At 42.5% G+C, this 22,732-nt stretch overlaps 1 protein-coding gene across 1 annotated transcript; it reads left to right on the forward strand.

The window, feature by feature from the left end:
* LRRC31 (leucine rich repeat containing 31) lies at nucleotides 1-22,458 on the forward strand. The gene is made up of 9 exons (XM_037137437.2): nucleotides 1-209; nucleotides 2,786-2,935; nucleotides 4,644-4,811; nucleotides 7,254-7,421; nucleotides 7,654-7,821; nucleotides 8,584-8,751; nucleotides 11,601-11,768; nucleotides 15,221-15,388; nucleotides 22,066-22,458. The coding sequence occupies exons 1-9, from the start codon at nucleotides 2-4 to the stop codon at nucleotides 22,395-22,397; spliced, it is 1,698 nt and encodes a 565-aa protein (XP_036993332.2). The 5' UTR covers nucleotide 1; the 3' UTR covers nucleotides 22,398-22,458.
* Nucleotides 22,459-22,732: the final 274 nt, after the last annotated feature.

Genomic DNA, 22,732 nt, shown 5'->3' on the forward strand with positions numbered 1-22,732 from the left:
GATGTCCTTCAACTTGACCGTGAATCAAACAAGGAAGAAAAGTTCCTCAGAGGGAGAAACTAAACCCCGAATTTCATTTGTCAACAGATTCCTCAGGGGCTCAAAACTCAGGTCCTCCGAAGCCGAAAGCAGAAAAGAAAGCAGTGACCTTCAAACAACTGACTTCCAGCCCAGTGATGAGACCCAGAAGCCTGCCCCCTTAGATGCTGGTAAACTTCTGACTGCTGTTACTTCCTTATTTTTTAGAATAATGTTTTCCCCTAAAGATAGTATTGGGTTAAACTAAACCTGGTATGGGTCTCTGTCTAAACACTTATTATGTTACTTAAATATTTAGTTTGTTAATTTTACTTTTAAATTGTCAACAGTACTATAATAATACAGAAAGGTGTAGAGAAAATAACTAATTGCCTTTTGTCATAACACAAATGGTCATTTCTTCAAGATTCTTTTTGATCTTTTGTTCATGTGCATGCATTTGTGGTCAGTTAGCCAGTCAACAACCATGTATTGAGTTCCTACTATGTGTCTGCTACTGTATTTTATAAGTGTTCAAAATACAGCCATGAGAAACAGGACCTTGTGTAAACAAAGAACCAAATGCAGGTACAATTTCAGTGTTGATAAGTGATATGAAGAAAAGTAAGCAGGCTAAGTGGAGAATGATGGGATGGATGGAGGTGCTATTTTAGACAGAGTTGGAGGAAAGGGTTTTCTCACGTCGTAGCATTGGTTCAGAGATCTGAATAAAGCCAGCTATGTAGAAGGAATGAGTAGAGCCAGCCACCAAGGTATTTGTGGGAATAGCTTTCCAGGAAAAGGGAACTGTAAATGCAAAGGCCAAAGGTGGGACTGCGCCCTGGGTGTATGAGAGGCAGTCAGGAAGTCCGGGGAAGCTGGATGAGAGATGGGAGAGGAGCAATGATAGTAACAAGTCGGTGAGGTGGGCCAGCAGGGGGCCAGAACGGGCATGTTTGGCAGTTATAAAAGCTCACAAATCCCCCTTGAGTTGAATGAAACAGTGACCCTACTTCTGGAGCATATACTGCTCAATTCTTATTTGCTTCATGATGTTCCTGTGTATAATTTTAACAGCTGCATAATATCGAATTATATGCATCTCCATAATTACAAAATAAATTCTTGTTTTTGCCCTTCAGTGATTATCTTTGGCTTCTCTCTCCCTTATTCCCTGCTTCATGGATTTCAGCTTTCTTTTAAAGTATAAATTCCCAGAACAAAAATTACAAATCTGAGGGTTGTGAAAAGAAATATTGTCAAATCTTTCTCCAAACATACCACCATATTATTTGGCAATATAATGGCATGTACAATGCCATCAATTCATTATTAATTAGATTAAATATATTAAAAGCATTTAAAACTTTTTATGCAAACATACACAAAGGCGTAGAGAACAGTATTAGTCCCCATGATCATCCCTCCCTAACAATGATCAGCCTGTGGCCAGTGTTGCTCCATTTATTCCTACCCTCACTTCCACCAGACTATTTGTATGACATACCTAAAATAACATCATATTACCTGTAGGTAGGTTAGATATATTTTAAATATATTTTTGTCAATAGGAAGTTAAAGTCTACTTCTAGAGGAAGACAATGTCAGAAAATTGTTGGTATTTGTGGTTTTGAGCTTCAGGAACGTGGTTAATGAATACCTGAAACCAGATGTTCATTAAATCAACAGTGCAGCACTGTTGTCTGGCAGCTGGTTGTCCCTGCTGGTGAACACTGGCCGCTCCAGCCAGGCACAGCTTCTGGATTTTCATGTCTCTCAAAATTCTGTGGTTCCTGGAGTCATGTTAAGTCTGCCTGCCAAATGGCTCATGGACTCTGGATCATCCTCTCCCTTGCTATTCTGGTTCTCTTCTCTTGCCTGGACCAAGGTGACAGCTTCCTAACTGGTTCTTCTGTTTCTAATCTCGCTCTTTCATCAACTTGTCCCCCACACTGCCACCGAGTGCTTTTCTAAACACAGACATGCTGGTGTCTCTCACCTGCTTACCCTCTTGCCTTGAAGAGAAAGTCTACACTCCCAAGTATGGCCTTCAAGGTGTTTGGGATCAGTTACCTATCTCTCCATGACCTCTGCCTTGCTCCAGCCTCACACTCACCTGCTAGTCCTGACATTCGGATTCACTTGCAGTTTCCTAAACTAGCCATGTTTCCCCCAAGTGGGATGTCTAGAAAGACCTTCCCTTGCTCACCCCTCCCTCTCATCCACCCACCTGGCTGACGCCCATTGGTCCTCTAAGGTGCAAATCATGCACCACTTCCTCTTGGAAATATGCCAAGACCCACCCACCAGACCAGAGGTACATATGGTCACTGCTGTGTACCCTGCATCCTACGCATGCCTCCACCATTGCACTTCTCTGTATTGTGACTGTGGCTTTCTCTCTGTCCCTCCACTAGACAGGTAGCTCCTTGAAAACAGGAATGCGTGATCTTGTTACAAACGGGTAATGTTTTGTGAAAACATTGGGATTTTTTATTATCAACAACAGAGGCCAATACGGATTTAAGCTGGAAAATAACTTAATAAAAGCCACCGAGTTTCCTTGGGCTCCTTCCTGAGTGAAGGGTCAGGGAAATGGTCAGTGTCAAGCACCTGGAGGCCGGAACAGAGGTTTGGTCCTGGTAAATGCTTGAAGCAAGGGACCCACTCAGGGTTGTCTGTCTCTTCATTTTTTGTATGTGATTATTATGCATCCTCACTGCTATTTGTCATTAACAGCAAATTCTTCTTTATACTTATAATGCAGCCAAGGCTCTGTCTTCAGAACTGGAACTGGAACTGGGATGCAGGATGGAGAAAAACGGGCAGTTCCTGCAGAAGCTGGGCAAGCAGGCTGTTGACAAGGACCTAGATCTGAACAACTGTAGATTAACGACAGCGGACGTGAGGGAGATGGGTCTGTACGCAGTTGACTTTGCACAGAGAGGGACTCAGGGCCCATAGATAGAAACAAGAAGGCAGAACCCAGTCATCACTCATTTGTTACCGAAGGTCGGCAGGGTGGCCCCAGACTACTCAGAAACGGCAGCTGTGCCACTAATTTTTTTTTAAACACAAGTTAATTTATCCTTCTTTAAGCTTCAAAGATTTGAGCTGAGGAAGTTCATTTGTTTGTTTCTTCTAAGCATTTTTGGTTCCCTACTGGTTGCCTCTGGCTGCCTGAGAAACATCTGTTCCTGCGTTTGAGATAAACTCATGACACTCAGCCGTAAAACAGAAACTTCCTGGGAATTTAAAGTGGTGTTGTGTTGTTTAGTTATCTGTGGAATGAAAAATAAAACTACCGGAAATTACTGCTTGTACTTGTGTACACAGAAGCATCACTACCCTTTGTTACACCGAAGGGGGAGTTTTAACTGAGGAACCCCAGGCCCACACAACCGTCGCCACTTTCACCCTCTTGTTGTCAGAATCTTGAAACCAATCTTTTAATCAAATTACGTGTGTCTACCCACAAAGATGTAGCAAAAGAACTGCATTTTGAATGAGCAGTCCTTGACTATTTTAATGAAAATACATGCCATTATAATTTGGACAATTCTCCAAGAAGGAACTCTAAGTGCGCCTGGGGTTCTCAAGCGCACGTATGTCAGAATCATTTGTGCAGCGTGTAGATAGAAATGCAGGGACTCGCATCCAACCCAAACCCATTGAATTGGAATCTCTGAGAGTGGGCCCCAGAAGCCCTGTTTTTTTTTCCTTCCTTAATATGTACAATAGACTTAATGCTTTATAAAGCTAGGATCACTGTGAATAAGATGAAGTTGCTACTATGCTGTGAACACAAATGAAAAGAAAATGATTTTTCGCTCCTAAGCATGGCCTCAGGGTCTGGAGCAGCTGTGCCTGTGAGCGCAGGAGCTCCGCGGGCTGCTTCTGATTGCCGCCTCCTTCGTGATGTGCGAGACCCGTGTTTAAAGGCAAACAGGCTTTACCGCCTCTGCGTCAGCACTGCCACTCAGCACTCTTGTTACTTTGGAGATAAGGACAGCCTTGGAGCACCTTTTTCACAGAGAGTGGCTTCACTTTTAATGAGCAGTGGTAGAGAAGGTTCCAGTCTGGCTCTGTGCCACTCTAAATCCCCATGTTAGTCCGTTTCAGTGTAACAGCAGCTTTGGAAGGTGACGATGTCCAGGTAATCAAGACAAAAAAGAAAAGGTGACGGGCTGCTGCAACCTCAGCAGTCTTGGCCCAGAGAGCAGTCTAGGCCACCCGCCAGAGGATCCAACAGGATGACGGGGGGGTGGATGTGAGAGGGGTCCACAGAATAAGAGGACTAGTATGCGCCTGAGAGCGACAGTGGTGGCCACAGTAGAATCACCATTGCCTCAACTGTAGTGAAGATTCTGTGAAATCTTACAGAGACACCCCTGCATTATCGGGGTGATGTTATTTGGCAAAAGTAGAAAGTGTCCCAAGAAGTAAGAAATACAGATATTACATTCTCTCCGATTGCACGAGTGAGAGATCCGCGTGCTCTCGTCCCCTTTATTCTCTTACAGCACAGAACTCCGTACGTACTGTGCTTAAGGGCAATGGATCCTTATTCACTACACATCACACCTTTCAGGTGCTAATCTGCATTTTCTTTCATTCACATCTAGTTGCTTTGCTGCCTTCTCTCCCAGACTTGGAAAAACTGGACATTTCCTGGAATGATTTCATCGGTGGAACCCTCCCTTTAATCACTGAACAAATGCATCTTGTCAACAAGTTAAAAAGCCTGAGCCTGGGCAGTTGCAGACTCACCACTGACGATGTTCGAGCACTGGGTATGATGAGTGCTCCTTGTAAAGGACTTCACTCAAAGCACCTTTGCAGCGTCCCCCTCGAGGGCAAACTATCTGGGCCGCCAGTCCCTCAGTGCTGGAGGACTGTGCTGTGCTTGAGACGTGGTGTGCAGTGTTAGCGTAACTTCTAAAGAGCTATGTAATCTGTTCCTAGCATTGGCCTCGTTTCCAGGAGAGAGAAGGGAGCAAGGCTGACGGGGCACCTGCCCTGGCGGAGTGTGACTGGAGACTCCTGTCAAACTCGCTCTCTGGTCTGTTTCCTCCGGTGCAAACTAGAGGAGGTGGAGTCGATAACAAATTTTCCTCCGATTCCAAAATACTCTCTTCTGTTTTTCCACTTTGATTTAAAAAAACGATCAAAACAAGATTTTTCAACTAAAAGAAATGGTTTCAATAGCAGTAGAATCTCAATTAAGTTAGTTCTTATGCTAAACATAGAGTAACAGAACATCAGATGAAATTCGTCCTGCTACTAACCCAACGACATGCTAAAAGCTTGCTGGTTTTAGATGACATTAATATTTTTAAGCTTTTTTTGGTCTGAAGTTTCTTGTTGCAGTGATGTATTTTGATCATTTACATCTCTGCAAAGATTTCTGTAAAAACGGCACAATTCATGCCAATGTCTTCTCTCCGATCCCTCCCTACAAGATGGGAGCCAGCTGATGCCCCTGGGCCACCCTTCCTACAGCTGGGGGAGAAACGTCCCCCATCTCGGAGTGGCCAGGGCCGGGTTCAGATCCCGATCTCACTTCTAACTTGCTTTGCCACCGTGGTCAAACTGTTTAACATTTCTGAGCCTCGGTTTTCTTACCTCTGAAAAGGTGTGGTACCCACTTCAAAAATTATTGTGAGGATTAAATTAAGTAAACAATTTCTGTAAAATGCCTACTACATACTGGGCACATAATAGGTGATAGATCCTCCTTTCCCTAGTCCGTCGTCCAAAATTCCCTTTCCATGGCTTCACATGAGGAATTTAGTTCTGCTGGTTAGCGGCTGGTTATGGTGTAGCAGAATCGTGAATTTAATACACTGTTACTTGGGTATGGAAATAAAATGTAGTTTCCTTATTTTCTTTGATTAATCTTTTCATAATCTTCCTTCCATTTCCTTGAGAAACAAGGAAATGGAATTTCTGCCTGGGGACTGGCTCCAAACTTATTTGTCCAGGAGAGAGCGTGCATCTTTGTTGCTCTGCTGTCTGGTGCCCTTTCTCCTGACTCAGTCTCTCTCCTCTCTGGAAGGATTTCTGCATCCTCCTCCGACAGAAGGGGCTTTCCTTCGCCTTAATGGCAGGTGGGGTATGGGGAGAGCAAATGTGCTACTGGCCAGGTAATGTAAATCAGGAAGCATTTCCCCATCATTGCACCTGTTACAACTGCTTAGTGCAGGGTGCCCAATGCATAATGGTCCGGTGCCATGAGCACTGCAGACAAGCTCATCACTGTTACTCCCCAATCCTGATGCTTCAAGGCTATAGAAAGCCACTCCAGTTGACTGCCGATGTCACAGAAAGTGACATCTATGTGGGAAGAACGTGCATTTTAACATGGGGTTCCTGGACTCCTAAAGCCTTAATCCATAGGATGAATAACCAGAAGTAGAAGTCCAAGCCCAGCAGCGGGTTGTGGAAGAAAGGCTTCTTGACATGGCGCTTTCCAGCACTCTCAATTGTTTAGGATTAAGGTTGACTCTGCACATTGACAAGTACATTTTCCATGTGTGGTTCTCCAGCCTGTCCTCCCCATGATGGCGAAAGTCATTCCTAATGATCCATCCAGTCTCTTCTCCTGATCTTTCACAGCCTCCTCTGTGTGGCCCGTGGGCGCTTTCTTGTGTGAAATGGTTTCAGAAATGTCATCTCACCCATTCCCTGCTGCCCCCTTCTTTACCCCCAAAGGCTGTGTGGTTGCTATGAGCTGTTAGTGCCTGATGCTCTGCTATTAGTTCTCCTCAGTAGCAGTTGGTTCATTTGTATGTGACATTCTTGATGTCAAGTGAGTTTTACTCCTATGTGGGCCAGTGCCTGGCTTTGTCTCATGTCTACCTCCGGCCAAGCATCTCAGCAATGCTGCTCCCAGGAAGGGTGTTGGAGAGAAAGTAATGGACTAGTGCAAATGTTTACTACTGTGAAACCAACTCAGGAAGAAACACCCCAATGACAGGAGGATTTTTTAAAATAATTTTTGCTCGTGGGCATGGCTTTGGAACTTTGGAAGGAGCAGTGTGCTCTGCCTGTAAATGGAGACACTCCCCTCACTGGGAGTGTGCAGGGACTGGAGTCTTTTCTTCTCTTTGGTCCTTGGCACCTAACCAATACCTTGCCTGCTTTGATACTCCATAGATAACGTTTGGGTTGACTCTGAAATGCATTACCCACTTTGCGCACTAGTGATCAGTCTCTGGGCCACTTTGTAACAGGAGAAGCACTTAAAGCAGTACCTGACCTCGAAGAGCTGAAACTGTCCTGGAACAGTAAAGTGGGAGGAAACCTGCCTCTGATCCTCCAGGAGTTCCAAGCAGGGAGCAAGATACGAAAGCTGGAGCTTATGGATTGTGCCCTCACCTCAGAAGATGGAACATTTATGGGTAAATGGAACTCGGAAGAGGCTTTTCCGGGGGGGAAAAGTGAAGATGTCCAGGATTGGGTAACCTGGGAGACAAAGTTGGCTGTGTTCTCTCTCACCCTGAATTGAAAGAGTGGTTTGCTCCATCCCTGAGGCTCACGAAGCCCACGGGGCTTTATCCCCTCCTGCCTGCCCACCTCCCACGCCTGCATTTTGACTGAGTTGCTCTTTTGGTCAAATTTTCTTCCTTCCAGGTCAGTTGCTACCTTTGCTGCAAAGTCTTGAAGTACTTGATCTTTCCATGAACAGAAACATCGGTGGCAGTCTAAACAGTATTGCTCGGGGGTTAGAAAGTACCTCAAGTCTGAAAGTATTGAAGTTACAGTCCTGTGGACTATCACAAAAGAGTGTCACACTACTGGGTAAATTAGCAATGGCTGCAGTTTATATACTACATAATTTTATTTTACGTGTTTATGAGTATATATCATTTTATTTTCTATATTTTTATAACTTTTATATAAAATATACATGGTGGTTATGTTGAGGAATAAGAGTATGGGTAATTTAAACCTTCTTTGTGCATTTTTATTTTACAGTGAGCATACACTTTCAGAGCTACAAAAACAAACTTTTAAAATGGCTGAAACGGAAAAAGCCGGGATATTTTAGGTTTAAGATAGATACTGGGCAAAAGCTTCTGTGCTGTTAAAGCACTGTCTTTTTCTCTTACTTTTAAACATGTCAGCATTATTTTATGTTCAGTAGTAAGTAGGAATTGATACTGATAAAAAGAATGGCTTCTCTGGTATCCAGAGTTAAAACTTATTTCTCAGCTTAGAGCATCTATGTTAAGGGAAAATATGAAGTGAAAGTGAGTTTTCCCTGTGATTGCAGAACCTATAATATCCTTCTTACCAACAGTGTGAGTAAGCATAGAATTCCATGAAAACGCCAAAGCTCAAGTGGAGTAGGAGGACCACTGTATGTTTGAAGTCATTGTCAAATCTAAAGAGGGCAGGATGGTAGGGAGTCTGCAGTCTGCAGTCTACAGTCATTCCTCTGTCTTGGCGTTTTTCTGGTCTATTTCCTCAGTCTCCCTTTTGCAGGCATGTCCCCTCCCTGCTCCATGCCTGCTTACCACCTTGTAACGTGTCGGAATGGGATTTTGACTTTATTTGTAGATGCCACTTTTAGATACTTGGGTGAGCTGAGGAAACTTGACCTTTCCTGCAACAAGGAGCTGGGTGGAGGTTTTGAAGACTCGCCAGCTCAGCTGGCCACGCTGGAGCATCTGGAAGTCCTGGATCTTCACCAGTGCTCACTAACAGCTGGCGATGTGGTGTCGCTGAGTAAGTATGTGCCACAGAGCCAAGGAAGGACTTTGGAGCTTTGACATATGTGTGGAAACTTCGCAAAGTTGAGATATACCCTTAAACTTATTATTTATGAAGTTACCGGGGGGCTCAAATCATAAAAGTGCTATGAATGCCCCAATGTAGTATTTGGCATGTATTAAATGCCCAGTAAACGTTAATGAATCTAAAGTCCTCCTATGTGTATCTGTAGGTGATAGACACAGCACTTGAAGGGGAACATTTTGGATTTATGTTGCTGTTTAGAAACAAATCTGTTAGTGTCACCAAGGTTATTACAGAGAGGGGTGTAGAGAGAGAGCCAAAATGAAGGGTGTTGAGGCTTGCAGACTAACAGGTAAGTTAAGTCACTTAGATACAAATGAACTTACAGAAAAAGTCAGCTGGCGGGTGCCTAACAGGTGTCCATCACAACTTTAGGTAATATACTTACTTTCTACTCCAGACATAACCCTATTATTACTACATGTAATTACTATATGCCATTAGTACATGTAATTACTACATGTACTTATTACCTATTATTACTACATTTGAACATGTAATATAGAAATGTAGTTTCCATAGCACACAGCAAGCATAGCCTTGCCATTAAGGGTTTTATTCCATCTGTAACCACAATAAACCTTCAAAATACATCCTGGATCTGATCGCAGCTCACCACCTAGCCCTCTACTACACTGGTTTAGGCCACGGTCATCTCCTGCCTACATTATTGCAAGGGTCCAAATGGTCGTCCGCTTCTCCATCACTGACTTCAGTCTCTACCCTTTCCCCTCAGTGGCGCTACTCCAGCCACACCTCTGTGCTGATGGTCATGCACACCGGCCAGGCTCTGTCCCCAGGGCCTTTGCCCTTGGGCTCTCTTCAGACCCTGGGCTCCTCCTGGGTAGGGGTGCGTCACCTTCAGCATCTCCCCTTTGCCCAAACACAGCAGCTGGCACATAGTTGGCAACCAGCAAATGTTAGTTGAATATGTGATTGAATAAATGAGTGACTCAATGAACAAGAATAAAAAGAATTTTTCCATTGTTTTTAGTACAATTTGGGGAGGAAAACAGTAAAATAGGTTTTTAGATCTAACATCTATCTTTTAGATCTTAGTTATTTCTTAGGCTCTTGTCCCTCGAGTTTGGAAAATGAGAGTTCTAGCCTTAAAGATTTTAAAGTAATAAAACAACCCCTGTTTGAGCTCCAGGTAGAGCTTTATGAGGTATAACCACCCCCTGTACTTATCAGCGTCGTACTGGGGACAGACACTCCCAAGTTATCAGTCCGTCAGACTCCCAGTAACACATTCCCGGGGTACACCTGCACAGCATGGATGTCACATCTCAGGTTGTTGCTCAGGGGAAGATTAAACTGCTGGAGGGTCCCAATGTTACCACTAACGTCACAGAGGGGTTAGCCTCTCTCATCTAGATTCACAGCCCCCAACACGGGTGAATGGCCCTGGAAAGCTGGTTATTTAAAAGCTGTAGCGAATTGCATTGTTCTCCTTCTGCTTAATTTTGAGAAAATGGAAATAAAATTCATTTGTTGATGTATTATGTACTAAATACATAAATCTTTATGATATTAAATAATTGAAAGAGAGAGAAACATCAATTTGTTGTTCCACTTATTTACGCATTCATTCATTGGTTGATTCTCGTGTGTGCTCTGACCGGGAATCAAACCTACAACCTTGGTGTGTGGGGACAATGCTCTAACCAACTGAGCTACCTGGACAGGGCTGTGTTCTTTTTTTTTAAATTAATCATTCATTTATCTGATCATTCTAGACAGCTCCAAAGAAATAGACTTGTAGATCAATTAGCCAACAACTGTGCTGTGGCCTTAGGAAAATTCACAGTCAGGGAAATTCCATCTGGTACAGGCAGTAATAAAGCAATGAATATTCAAATTACACAGTGAGCCGCAAAGTGCTGTGGAGGTTCAAAGGGGGAATAGTTATTACATCTGCTGGGATCACAGGTGCTTGCCTTTCCTTCATCTTTCTATGCCCTCCTTCCTCCTTATGTAATTGAGAATTCTGTATTTATTTGTTTGGTCTGTGCCTCTGGTGCCCCAGGTTCTGATGCACGCTCTGGGGATGGAGCAGTTTCTACACACAGAACTCACCTTCAGTGAGGGAAGACAGAACACACACACACACACACACACACACACACACACACATACACAACGTCACATAATGGGGGCGCTGTGAGGGAAGTAAATTAGGGCGCTGTGACGGTGACTAAGAGGGAAATGTGACCAGGGTTTAGGTAGTCTGGAAGGCTCCTAGGCCAGCCAGCTCCGCAGAGTCCCAGGATGCCACATTTTCACGTCTCCGGGGCCCTCAGGGACCAATTCCGTGCTCCTACCAACAGACATCTGTTCAGTCTGCTTCATGACGTTGCCTTCCTAGTACTTATACTCTGAGGAATGATAATGGTGACCATTAATCAAGCAGTTGATGTGTGCCGGGCACTCTACCGAGCACTTTAGATGTACCAAGTTGTTTAATCTTCCCAATGACCCTGTGAAGTAGAATTGCTATATTATTGAGAAAACTGAAGTTCAGACATGTTAAGTGAATTGTCCAAACTCACAGCTTTCTTTGGTAGCAGAGCCAGGACTGGAGCTGGTTCTCAGTCTCCGGAGTCTTCGGAGAGAGCTCTAGAAGGGGAAGAGCCCAGGCTGCGGGCTGGGAAGAGCAGTGTAAGGGTGGTGTGTAGGGGAGGGCAGGGCTTGCCTGTCAGGGAGCCTGTGGGAGCCAAACACCCAGGGACTCTCGGTGAGACGGTGCCTAAAACATGTCCCTGCTGCCATTTGAACAGCCCAGGTTGTCCCTTTACTCTCGCATCTTCAAGAACTGGACTTATCTGCCAACAAGAAGATGGGCAGCTCTTCTGAAAACTTGCTCAGCAGGATCCGATTTTTACCAGCACTGAAGTCACTACTAATCAACAACTGTGCTTTGGAAAGGGAGACTTTCACCGCTCTAGGTAAGCAAATCCCCAGAAATCGTGGTGTAGTAGCACCTGGGCGGGGGGTTGTCTTCCCTACAGGTGAACTTCATTATTTCAAGACTCAGCCATAGGCAAAGGTATGAAGTACTATTTTGTCTTCTTTTCAGAAAATATGCTTTCTTAAAAGTGCCATTCTAAAGAGCACATGAATAACTTTGGCATTCGTATATTTACTATTTAAAATTCAAAGTGTATATAACCAAGTCCAGAGGTCCATGTCCGCAGTACCTTGTAATTTCAGTGAGGCACCAATATAAACCGGGATTGTTGTCTGATGGGAAAAGGGAGGCAGTTACCAGCCTGTGGGCCTAGCTGACTGTGTAGCACCCACTTCCCAACAGGATTTACTGTGTTCTCTCAGGACCCTGGGCAGGCCTTAAGGTCATGGACACAGCCTAGCAACCATCAAGGGTCTAATGAATCTGACGTTTCTGCCTTTTTGAGGTCAAGAGTGTGGCTGGCAAGTAGAGGACATTTTTGAGACAAAGGGATTTTGCAGTATTCTCCCAAGTACATCACTCAGTCAGCCAGCAATTTGGGCACATGGTGCCTGGTGGGAGTCCCCAGTAGCTGGCTCAGAGATTTTCCAGAACTCGCAGGCCTCAGCATCATATGCATGTTGAGATTTATTGCAGTGAAAGGATATAAAGCAAAATCAGCAAAGGGAAAGGTGGTCTGCGGAAACCAAGCAGAAGCTTCCAAAAGCCTGATACCAGCGGAATCACACAGGACACTCCTTTCCTCCCGCATGTTGTGAGGACACATGTGAACTGTTTCCGCAGGGAGGCTCTCCTGCCCCAAGTCCAGGGTTTTAGTGGGGGCTGGTCAGCCAGGCACCCTCTACCCGACACATACGGAAACTCCAGACTCACAGGAGGAGAGCTGGCGTCCTGGGTACATCATATTATTTGTACACAAACACTTTAGACACCGCAAACCACCCTTATCAGCCAGGGGATGGTGGGAACACTTCCAAATTAAGTTGCCAGATGCCAGCCACGGGCCAGGCTGGCAAGCAGTTCTTCCTAGGGAGAGAAGTCTTGGGCCTGGTCCGTTTACTCTTTCCTGCACACACATACAAGACCAGAGGTGCGATTTTGGCGCTTCCTGGAATGGGAGAAAAAATGAAGTCCTTCTCTGTGAACTTGCAACTGTTAGGTCAGTTGGCACTTCCTTAAATATAAATTGTACTATGGACCAGACAAAGGCTATTATTAATGAAATAAATGTGTTCTATTAATAAGTAGCTATTTATTAATATCTGTTACTAGAAATAAATGCATATTTATAATTTACTCCAAATTCTAACAACTCTGTATTTAGGATACTCTCGCCCCCACTTTCAGCCCAAATATTTCGTTCAGCTCCCATAGACTTGGTCCTGGCCGTGTACTGCTCCAAGCATTGCTCACATCATTACCCCTTTGTCTGGATGAGGAAAAGTAGCATATATGTGCCTTTCAGATCTGGAGCTCCCACCCAGGTCAGATGGTCAGTCTATCATTATGCTTGGGGTAGGAGTCTGTGTGAATTCCCTAAAATTGATTGCAATTATTTTGTGGGAGGTGTAGGATGTATTTTCTGGCCCCTGGAATCATACTGCCTAAAATCAAATCCCGGCTCTGGCTCTTGTGACCCAAGTACTAAACATCTCTGTGCTTTGGTTTCTTTGTCTGTAAAATGCAAAATGAAATAATAGTATCCTATCTTGTAGGATTGTAAGAATCCTACCTTGTAGGATTGTAAGAATTACAGGAGTTAATACATGTAAAGTTCATAGAAAGGTGCCGGGTACGTAGTGAATGCTCAATAAATGTTAATTGTTAATATTATTATGGAGAGAGAGTCTATAAATTCTATTTAAAAAATAAATCGAATCTTATCACTATCAGTTAAAAAATGGATCTTATCATTGCCCAATACTGTCTATAACACCTCTAGTAAATTCCAAATTCCAGGTCTAAGAGACCTGGCCCCAGTACCTCTCTGCCGTTCTCCTCTTATTCCCCAAACCCGTCCTCAGTTGGCTTCTTTCGGTTCCTTCTCATCACTGAGCTCTCTCCTGCCTCTAGGCCTTCCTGTTCCCTGGAATTCCCTGCCCCCCACTCTTCCCTGGGGAGCTTGGGCTTCACATTTCATAAACATCTCCTTTTAACACAGCCCCTCCCTATCTACATTAGAAGCCCCTGTATCTTCTTTATAGGCTTTATCAGAATTAATCATTATGTATTCATTTGTTTCTTTTTTTTTATGTCTGCAGTTCTCCCAGATTATAACCTTGAGGGCAAGGATTGAGTTTATTCTTCACTGAATACCCACAGCATATTGTAGATATTTTTACATATTAAGTAAGAAGATAAATAGACAGATTAACTTCTCAAAGGGGTCGAATGGTTAGGTAAGCATGTATCCACCCCGACACACCACATTCCACTGCTCAGAGTAATGTTCAGTTAGAAAAGTTCCACAAATAATAAATTTGGGGACAACATGGTGTTTTATAAATATTCTTCCTAGTTGGAAAATGTTGAATTTTGGTGTTAATTTTGTGTTTTCTGGAGAAGACACAGCTCTTTCCAATTATAGCTGCAGAACCAGTGGATCATAACCAAGTAGATATTATACTAAACTATCTCATCTAACATAAATCTGTTTTGCAACCTTCAATATAAATTAAGATCAAGTAATATGTATTTCTCTACATCACTTTAGAAGAAAAATTCCATTTTTTACTGAGAGGTCTCTGTACCATATGAATCAGAGGACTCTTCTTACTAGATATTATAAAAGAATATATATATTTCTCCTTGAACATATTTTATTTTTTAGAAAGAAGGCAGAAAGAAAGAACTTTAAAATGTAATTAATTCCTTACCTTGCGAATCAGTTGTTCTGGTCAATTTTAATGTTAGGGGAAACTAAGAATTAAACAGAAAATTCTCTTTATTTCCTTTTAAAATCTTTCAAAGTATAGTACTTCCCTTCCTTGTCTCTGTAGCCACAGCTAAGCAAGCACAAACTCACTCTGTGGTTCAGAATCCAAGGGAGGTCTGGCCCTGGCTCCGGCTTTCAGTGGTGATTGCACAATGGACTCTGTCCAACCAGAGCTCATGCTGGAAATCTTGCTTCGCTGGCCAAACTCTTTGCCTCTTTCTTCTTCTTAAATGTGAAGGAAAGGAAAGAAATCTCAGGTGATAGTGAATTCCATTTAATCAAGTTTTACTTTTCTACAGTTTCCAACACGTGTCCCAAACAAAAATAGATAACATACACTGAGGCCATGAATATCAGGCAGGAGAGAACTATCTCTACAACTTTTGGAACGTCAGTTATGTTAGTATGTTGTCTTAGCTTTTGTTCCTCAGATTTAAGGCTCACGGCCTCTAAAGAAGCCTAAATGATTGCTAATCTTATTGCTCTCATTTTAGCTGAAGCCTCCATTCACCTCCCTGCTCTGGAAGTATTCAACCTTTCCTGGAATAAGTGTGTTGGTGGCAACCTGAAGCTGCTTCTGGAAACACTGAAGCTTTCAACATCCCTTCAAGTGCTGAGGCTGAGCAGCTGTTCCCTGGCGACGGAGGACATGGCTCTCCTGGGTTTGTATCTGTAGGTTCCAAAGCAGTCCTGGCCTGCAGAGCCCGCTGTGCCTGCCCAGCAAGCCCAGGGGCAGGCAGAGAAGGCAGAGAGTCTGGGGCCCTCTTTGCAGCTTCCCTTCCCCCGACACCTGCTGAGGAGAGAGCTCATTAAAATGAAGGAGGGCAATCTAAACCAAGAAAGACGGTGGAGGATGTTCCATAAAAGGAGATGGACAAAGATGTGGTGGCGGGAGGTTCCTGCCCAGAGGTGGAGCCACACCTCCCCACACGTGAGAGCCCTTGGTGCATTACCAACCCAGTGTTAACCCAGCTTCAGTCTTCTGCGTTCCACCTCTACAAATGCTGCCCTATCCCTGTGGGGCCTGTGCCATTACTTATTTTTTTCTTTATATTGACTCTTTAACTTAAATGCTTTTATTTAAACAGAAAACCGATCATCATAATTCATAGGTAGACATTATTAGATGGTTGCCAGCTGAAGGTTTTGAGTAGAAGTTCCTTCACTCTGTTAGAAAAAGAGAAGGGATTAAAGGCACTCTGTAGCACCAGTCTGACACTTTTCCCTGGTGCGTTTAGAAAGATGGAAAGAGAATTGAATAAGGAGCACCTTTTGCACTGTGGGATTCCAGGCTCTACAATACTTAAACAAATACCCTCTGGAAGCCCCTCTACATCCACCTTCCATTGGGAAACAGTGAATTAGAGAGTATATCTGTCTCCCATCTACCCTCATTCCACACAGTGTCTACCGGCCACTGTTCAGCCACCAGCGGCCAGTCTCTGAAGCAGTGAGCACCACTCCAAACAAAGGGTCCAGAACAAGCACTTCAGCTAGTTGCACCTGTGTCCTCGGTGCACATACAGTCCGTTCTGCTCTAACATGACATGTGTGCCTACAAAGTCATGCATTGTGCAAAAATCACGCAATAGTAACCCCAGGGCTTATCATCGGAAGCACAAGACTCAGAAACTTCCTCAGTGACACATTTTTAAAAATAGGCAACTAATACAGATGGTAGTAAGGCTTACCTGTGTAAAGTGGCTAAGAAATGCATAACTGCAACAGCAAATGGGGCATTTTATCTGGAAAAGGATTAAGGTTTGTGGGAGGGGGCACTCTCACTGGCTTTCCTCTCTGTCCCACACCCAACTGCCTGTACACTAGAGGAAAAGAACAAGAGAGACAAGGAAAGAGGGAGAAAGAGGACAGAGAAGAACAATACAAAACTGGCTGAGAGGAAGGGGGAAACTGAAGAGGCAAAGGCTCAGGACTGTGCAGCGTTGGGTTGCAGCTTGTGAGTTATTTTAAGGGGCAGAAGGATTACCTGCCCGTCAGATGGAAAGTTTGAACCCAGATGTGGGTGGGTGAGGCTCACTGTCCTTGTGTGTGTGTGTGTGTGTGGGTGTGTGTGTGTGTGGGTGTGGGTGTGGGTGTGGGGATTTTTACTCTATGCCTGACTTGGCACAGCTGCATACAGTTGTGTGTGTTCACTTAGTGTTTCCTGTGGACAAATTATGCATAAGCAAACAAAAAATTTGTGTTCTGCTCATGTTGTTTTCTGATATTTCAACCTAGTTGGGGCAAATTTGTTTTCAAAACAAATTCTATGGTAAAACATTGTAATTAGAAGATGAGAGGACAAAGCATTGTAACTTTAATTTGCATTTCCCTAATGACTAATGATGGCGAGCATTTTTTAAATGTAGTTATTTGTCAGTTGTACGTATTCCTTGGTCAAGTATCTATTCTGATCTTTTGTCTAAGTTTAGAAATTGGATTGATGAGTTCTTTAGATTTACATGTCCTTGATCAGATCTGTACTCTGCAAATGTTTTCTCCGATTCTGTAGCATGTCTTCTCATTCTCTTAACAGTATCTCACAGAGCAAAATGTTCAGTTTTGTTGAAGACTCTTTATCAAATTGTTAATTTGATGAATAGAGCTTTCTGTGTTGCATCTTAGAGCTTTTTGCAAAACACAAGTTCTCAATGAATTTTTCTATATTCTACAAGTTTTTATTTACATTTGTTATTCATTTGACTTGTTATTCATTTAATTTTTGTACAAGGTGTAAAATATGGACCAAAGTTGTTTTTGTGTATGACTGCTCAATTATTCAAGCAACACTAGTTGAAAAGACTCTCTTATATTCATCGAATTGCCTTTCATTTTTTGTTAAAAATCAATTGGCCATATTTGTGAGGGTCTATTTCTGGTCTGTCCAGTCTCTTCCGCTGATCCATGTAACTACTGTTCTGCTGATACCACGGCATCTTGGTTACTGAAGCTTTATAGTGAGACTTGAAATTAGGTGGTAGGAGTATTCTGACTTTGTTCTTTTGCAAAACTGTTTTGGTTACTTTAGTTCTTTGACATTTTCATATAAACTTTAGAATCAGCTTGTCCATATCTACAAAAAAAATCCTGCTGCCATTTTGACTGGGAGTGTACTGCATCTACAGACAAATTTGGGAGAAATGGCATCTTCACTATAATGAGTGCTCCAGCCTGTGAATGCAGTGTGATGCTCTTTTATTTAGTTTTTTTATTTCTTTCATTGGTGTTTTGCAGTTTCTACCATATAGATCCTGTACATATATTGTTAAGTTTACATCTGAGTATTTTATTTTTTAATAAAGGTACTATTAGATAAGGTACTATTTTAGAATTTTGATTCCCAATGACCCGGTTGGTCATTGATGTAGTATATATGTAGGTATGCAGTTGATTTTTGAATATTGACATTTTCTACTGCAGCCTTGCTAAACTCATCTATTAGTTCTAGATTTTTTTATAGACACTAGGATTTTCTACATGTCTTCTATAATTAGAAACAGTTTTACCTCTTCTTCTCCAGGTTGTATATCATTTGATCCTTTTTCCTGGTTGTTTAATGAGCTAGGATTTCCAGTAGATGTTGACTGTAATGAGAGCAGACATTTTGCCTTGTTCCCAATATTAGGGGATAGGATTTAGTCTTTCACCACTAAGTGTGTCGTTAGCTGTAGGTTTTTAAATAGGTGTGCCCTTATCAGTTAAAAGAATACTAATCTAGCAAGAGTTCTTACAATGAATTAAAGATAAATCTTGCCCTGACCAGAGTGGCTCAGTCGTTGGACATTGTCCTGCAAAGTAAAAGGTCCTCGGTTCACTTTCTGGTCAGGGCACAAGCCTGGGTTGCAGGTCTGGTCCCCAGTCGGGGCACATGCAAGAGGCAACCAATTGATGTTTCTCACTCACATCACTGTTTCTCTTTCTTCTTACTCCCTTCCCCTTCTCTAAAAATAAATAAATAAAATCTAAAACGTTTTTAAAAAGAGGAATCTTCTTAAATGCCTTTTCTGCATCTATTAAGATGAACATTTTTTCTTTAGTTTGTTAGGGTGAATACAAATAATTTTCAAAAGTTAAATCAGCCTTATGTTTTAGTATAAGCCCCATTTGGTTGTGACGTATTATCTTTTTTATATATTTGTTGAGGATGTGGCTGTGTTCATGAGAAGTAATGGCCTTGTAATGTCTCTGTGTGTCTTTGGTATCGGGGTAATGATGCCTCATAAAATGAGTCGGCAAGTGTTCCTGCCTCTTTTATCTCCCTGAAACATTATATAGAATTGGAATTATTTTTTTCCTCAACTATTTCACAGAACTTTCCATTGAACCTGTTTAAAATTGTAGTTTTCCTTGTAAGAAGTTTTAAATTAAAAATGTAATTTAAAAAATAGAGCTCAGGCCAGTGTGGCTCAGTTGGTTAGATATTATCCTGTCAACCAAAAGGTTTTAGGTTCAGTTCCCTGTCAGGACATGGATGAGAGGGCAACCGATCGTTGTTTCTCTCTCACTCTCTGTCTCTCTCCCTTCCTCTCTCTAAAAGCAACGAAAAAAATGTCCTCAGGTGAGGACAAAAACACTTTTAAAAATAGATACAGCACTATTTATCTCTTCTTGGTTGAATTTTGGTGATTCATGCCTTTCAAGGAATTGGCCCATTTCATCAAGCTTGTTGAATTTATGGAAATGATTCTCTTATTACACTTTTAATGTCTGTAGTGATCCCCCCTTTCACATTCCTGATATTGGTCATTTGTGTTTTCTTTTTTCCTTTGTGTATTAGTTTTGTGTTGCAGTGTAACAAACGAATTTGTGGCTTAAAACAATACCCATTTATTTGCTCACAATTCTGTAGGTTAGAAGGTGGACACAACTTATCTGAGTTCTCCACTTAGGGTGTCGCAAGGCTGAAATCAAGGTGTCAGGCAGGCTGAGTTCCCATCTGAAGGCTGGGGATGAATCCACTCTCCAGATCATTCTTATTGTTGGCAGAATTCAGTTCCTGGAAGCTGCAGGACTAAGGTGTCTGTTTTCTTGCTCTCGGCTACGGGAGGCCGTTCCTCAACACATGGCCCCTGATCTTTGAGAAGTGACAGGGTGTCAGTGCTTCTCACACTTCAAATCTTTCTGACCTTTTCTGTGACTTCCTTTCTCCTCTGCTACCAGCTGGAGAAATGTCTTTGTTTTTAAAGGGCTCGTGTCATTAAATTAAACCCACCTGGATAATCTGCATTTCTTAAAATCAACTGTGCCATATAGCATAACCTAATCATGGGAGTGAAATCCATTATATTCACTGCCCTGGGGATTGGAGTGTAAGTCTTGGGGCCACCATAGAATTCTCGTGAGTACGAAAGTTAGTCAATAATAACATCTTCTCAAAGAATCAGCTTTTGGTGTCATTCTTTATTTTTGTGCTTGAATTGGACACCATTTCACATATAGAAGCTATTTCATTTAAAGCCTGTAAGTAAAGTTTGCTTCTTCAACATTTTTGTCTGCATCAAATTTTATTAATCATAGCTCAGCCATTATATGTTTTTAAAATGTTACTACCACTATTTTTTCTCAGATCAAATTTATGCTTTTACATTTTGTCAAGAGAATTTTTCCCTTTCCATTTTTACCCAGTAATACATACTACTACATGTGGTTTTCACCATTGTCGCTTTATGTTGCTTTTATTATTTCTAGCAGAAATATTCTTTAAGATTTTTAAATCACTAGTAGCTTATGTTTTTTCTTTTACAAATAACAGCATTATTTTTTCATATAGTAAACTATGAAAAAAAGTATTTCTATTGTCTATAATCTAATTACTCAGATTTAAAAATATATAAATAATATAAAATACAAAAATACAATAAATAGAGCACTCACATGATTGGAACATTTAAACAATATAGGAAAGGTAAAATGATCCCTAGGATTTGCTTGAAAATGCTAAAAAAAAAAACCGCAAAGAAAGCAAGCAGAGAGGAGGGACCAGCTGAGCCTAGACTGGTGTAATGCAGGTAACTGCTGAGGCTGAGCGATTGGGCCTTGGGGGCTCACTCTCCTAATCTGACAACTGTTAGTATGTTTCAAACATTTCCATGATAGAAAATTTTCTAAAGAAAGAAAGCATGCACATTGTCTTTCACACTTACTTAGGTCTTGAGAATGTGGGGAGTGACGTGGCTTAATGACAGAAAGGAAGTAACACACGGACACGGGCATCTAGGGACCGAGCGCAACCATGGAGTGTACACACTGCTAAACTGTGAAGTGCACTGTGGAATCAGACCTGTCACAAGTGAAAGCGATGGGAATGGAGGATCCCGCTTGGTCAGGCGGCCATGATGTGTAGGAAATGATTGGAAAAACAAGGCATGTTCTAAGGGGGGGGAGATTTGAGGGCACCTGACTGTTGTCCAACGCTGCAGGGCTAGCACAGGGAGGAGCTGACGGCCCAGGCAGGCTGAAGCAAGGCAGGTCGGGGCCCAGAGGAAGGGCGTCCTCCTGCTGAGAGCTGCTTCCCTCTGTGGGGCAACCTAACCGGGTGCTTCAGGCAGAATCCAGCTGGTCACACCCTAGAGAAGCTGTGAAAGGGCTTCTTCTCTGACCATGGATCTGGAGCTTGAGTGAGGAGACCTCCAAGGTGCCCTGCAACTCCAAGACTTTACACTTCCCCTCTCATCTCAATAATCTATTTTGACTTTTGACTCAAAGGGAAAGCATGTACTGTTTCCCTTGGCTAGAGCTGTTCTCTTAGCTTCATCATTAATGGTCATTTATTAAGTGTCATTGTAGGTAGTACTGTAATATGTGCTATTCAAAGGGGAAATTGTGTATTAGAGGTCTCTTAGTTGGATTAGAAATTATCCAGGTAAATTTTACATATGGAATGTGCTCAATTAAATGATTGGTGAATAAAGAACGACTGAATGAATGATCAATGAACAAGTAAACAGTATTAAACAACAAGAAGTCTGTTTACTAATGGTCCTCAGTTGAAATGGATGAACCATTGTTTCTCACATTTAATCAGAGAAAGTCTGCAAGAAGAGCTGGGCCCCCGGTGGAGTAAAGAGCAAGAACTTGACAAAAGAAAAATTCTTTGGGTTGGGATTTAGTAAGAGAAAAAAAGTCCATTTTCAAGTTGTACATGGGCTGCCCAGAGAGGCATTCTGTTACAAAAGTAATTGCAGATGCCCTAAATAAATCTGCTAGCCAATAACAAATCATTAATTACCGATCTTGTCATTATGAATCTTGGAGCTACTGGGCTGTTACCGAAAGTGGGAAGCAACCAGGACAGAAAGTGTTCCTGTATTTTAGCATTTATAGTGGTTTTGTCTTTCAGCATCGGTAATGCAGGCAGGTCATCTGGCCAGGCTGCAGAAGCTCGACCTGAGCTACAACGACAGCGTGTGTGATGCAGGATGGGCTGTCTTCTGCCAAAACGTGTGGCTCCTCAAAGGATTAACCGAGCTGGACATCAGCCTTCGGCCATCAACTTTTCGAGATTGCGGAAAATGGTTTAGGCACTTGTTATGCGCCGTGACCAGACTTCCGGAGATCACTGAAATAGGAATGAAAAGGTGGGTCCTCCCACCTTCCCTGGAGGAAGAACTGGGACGCTTTGACCAAGATCACAGGAGCAGCATTCGCTTTGACCACGGTGGATGTCAGTAAGCTGGTTTCCCAAGGTCATGTATATGATTGTTTATGCAATATTTTTGAAATAACAAAATTACAGAGCCCTGGCTGGTGTAGCTCAGTGGATTGAGCGCGGGCCTGTGAACAAAACAACCATGGTTCGATTCCCAGTCAGGGCACATGCCTGGGTTGCAGGCCAGTTCCAGCAGGGGACACCTGGGAGGCAACCACACATTGATATTTCTCTCCCTCTCTCCTTCCCTTCCCCTCTAAAGATAAATAAATAAAATATTTTTTAAAAAGAAATCACAAAATTACAGAGATAGAGAATGGCTTAAGGATTAAGAGAGGAGTAGGTGGTAGATGTACCT

Source organism: Artibeus jamaicensis, unplaced genomic scaffold, assembly GCF_021234435.1.
Source record: "Artibeus jamaicensis isolate MK-2021 breed Jamaican fruit bat unplaced genomic scaffold, CSHL_Jam_final scaffold_474, whole genome shotgun sequence".
In the NCBI taxonomy this organism is placed as follows: domain Eukaryota; kingdom Metazoa; phylum Chordata; class Mammalia; order Chiroptera; family Phyllostomidae; genus Artibeus; species Artibeus jamaicensis.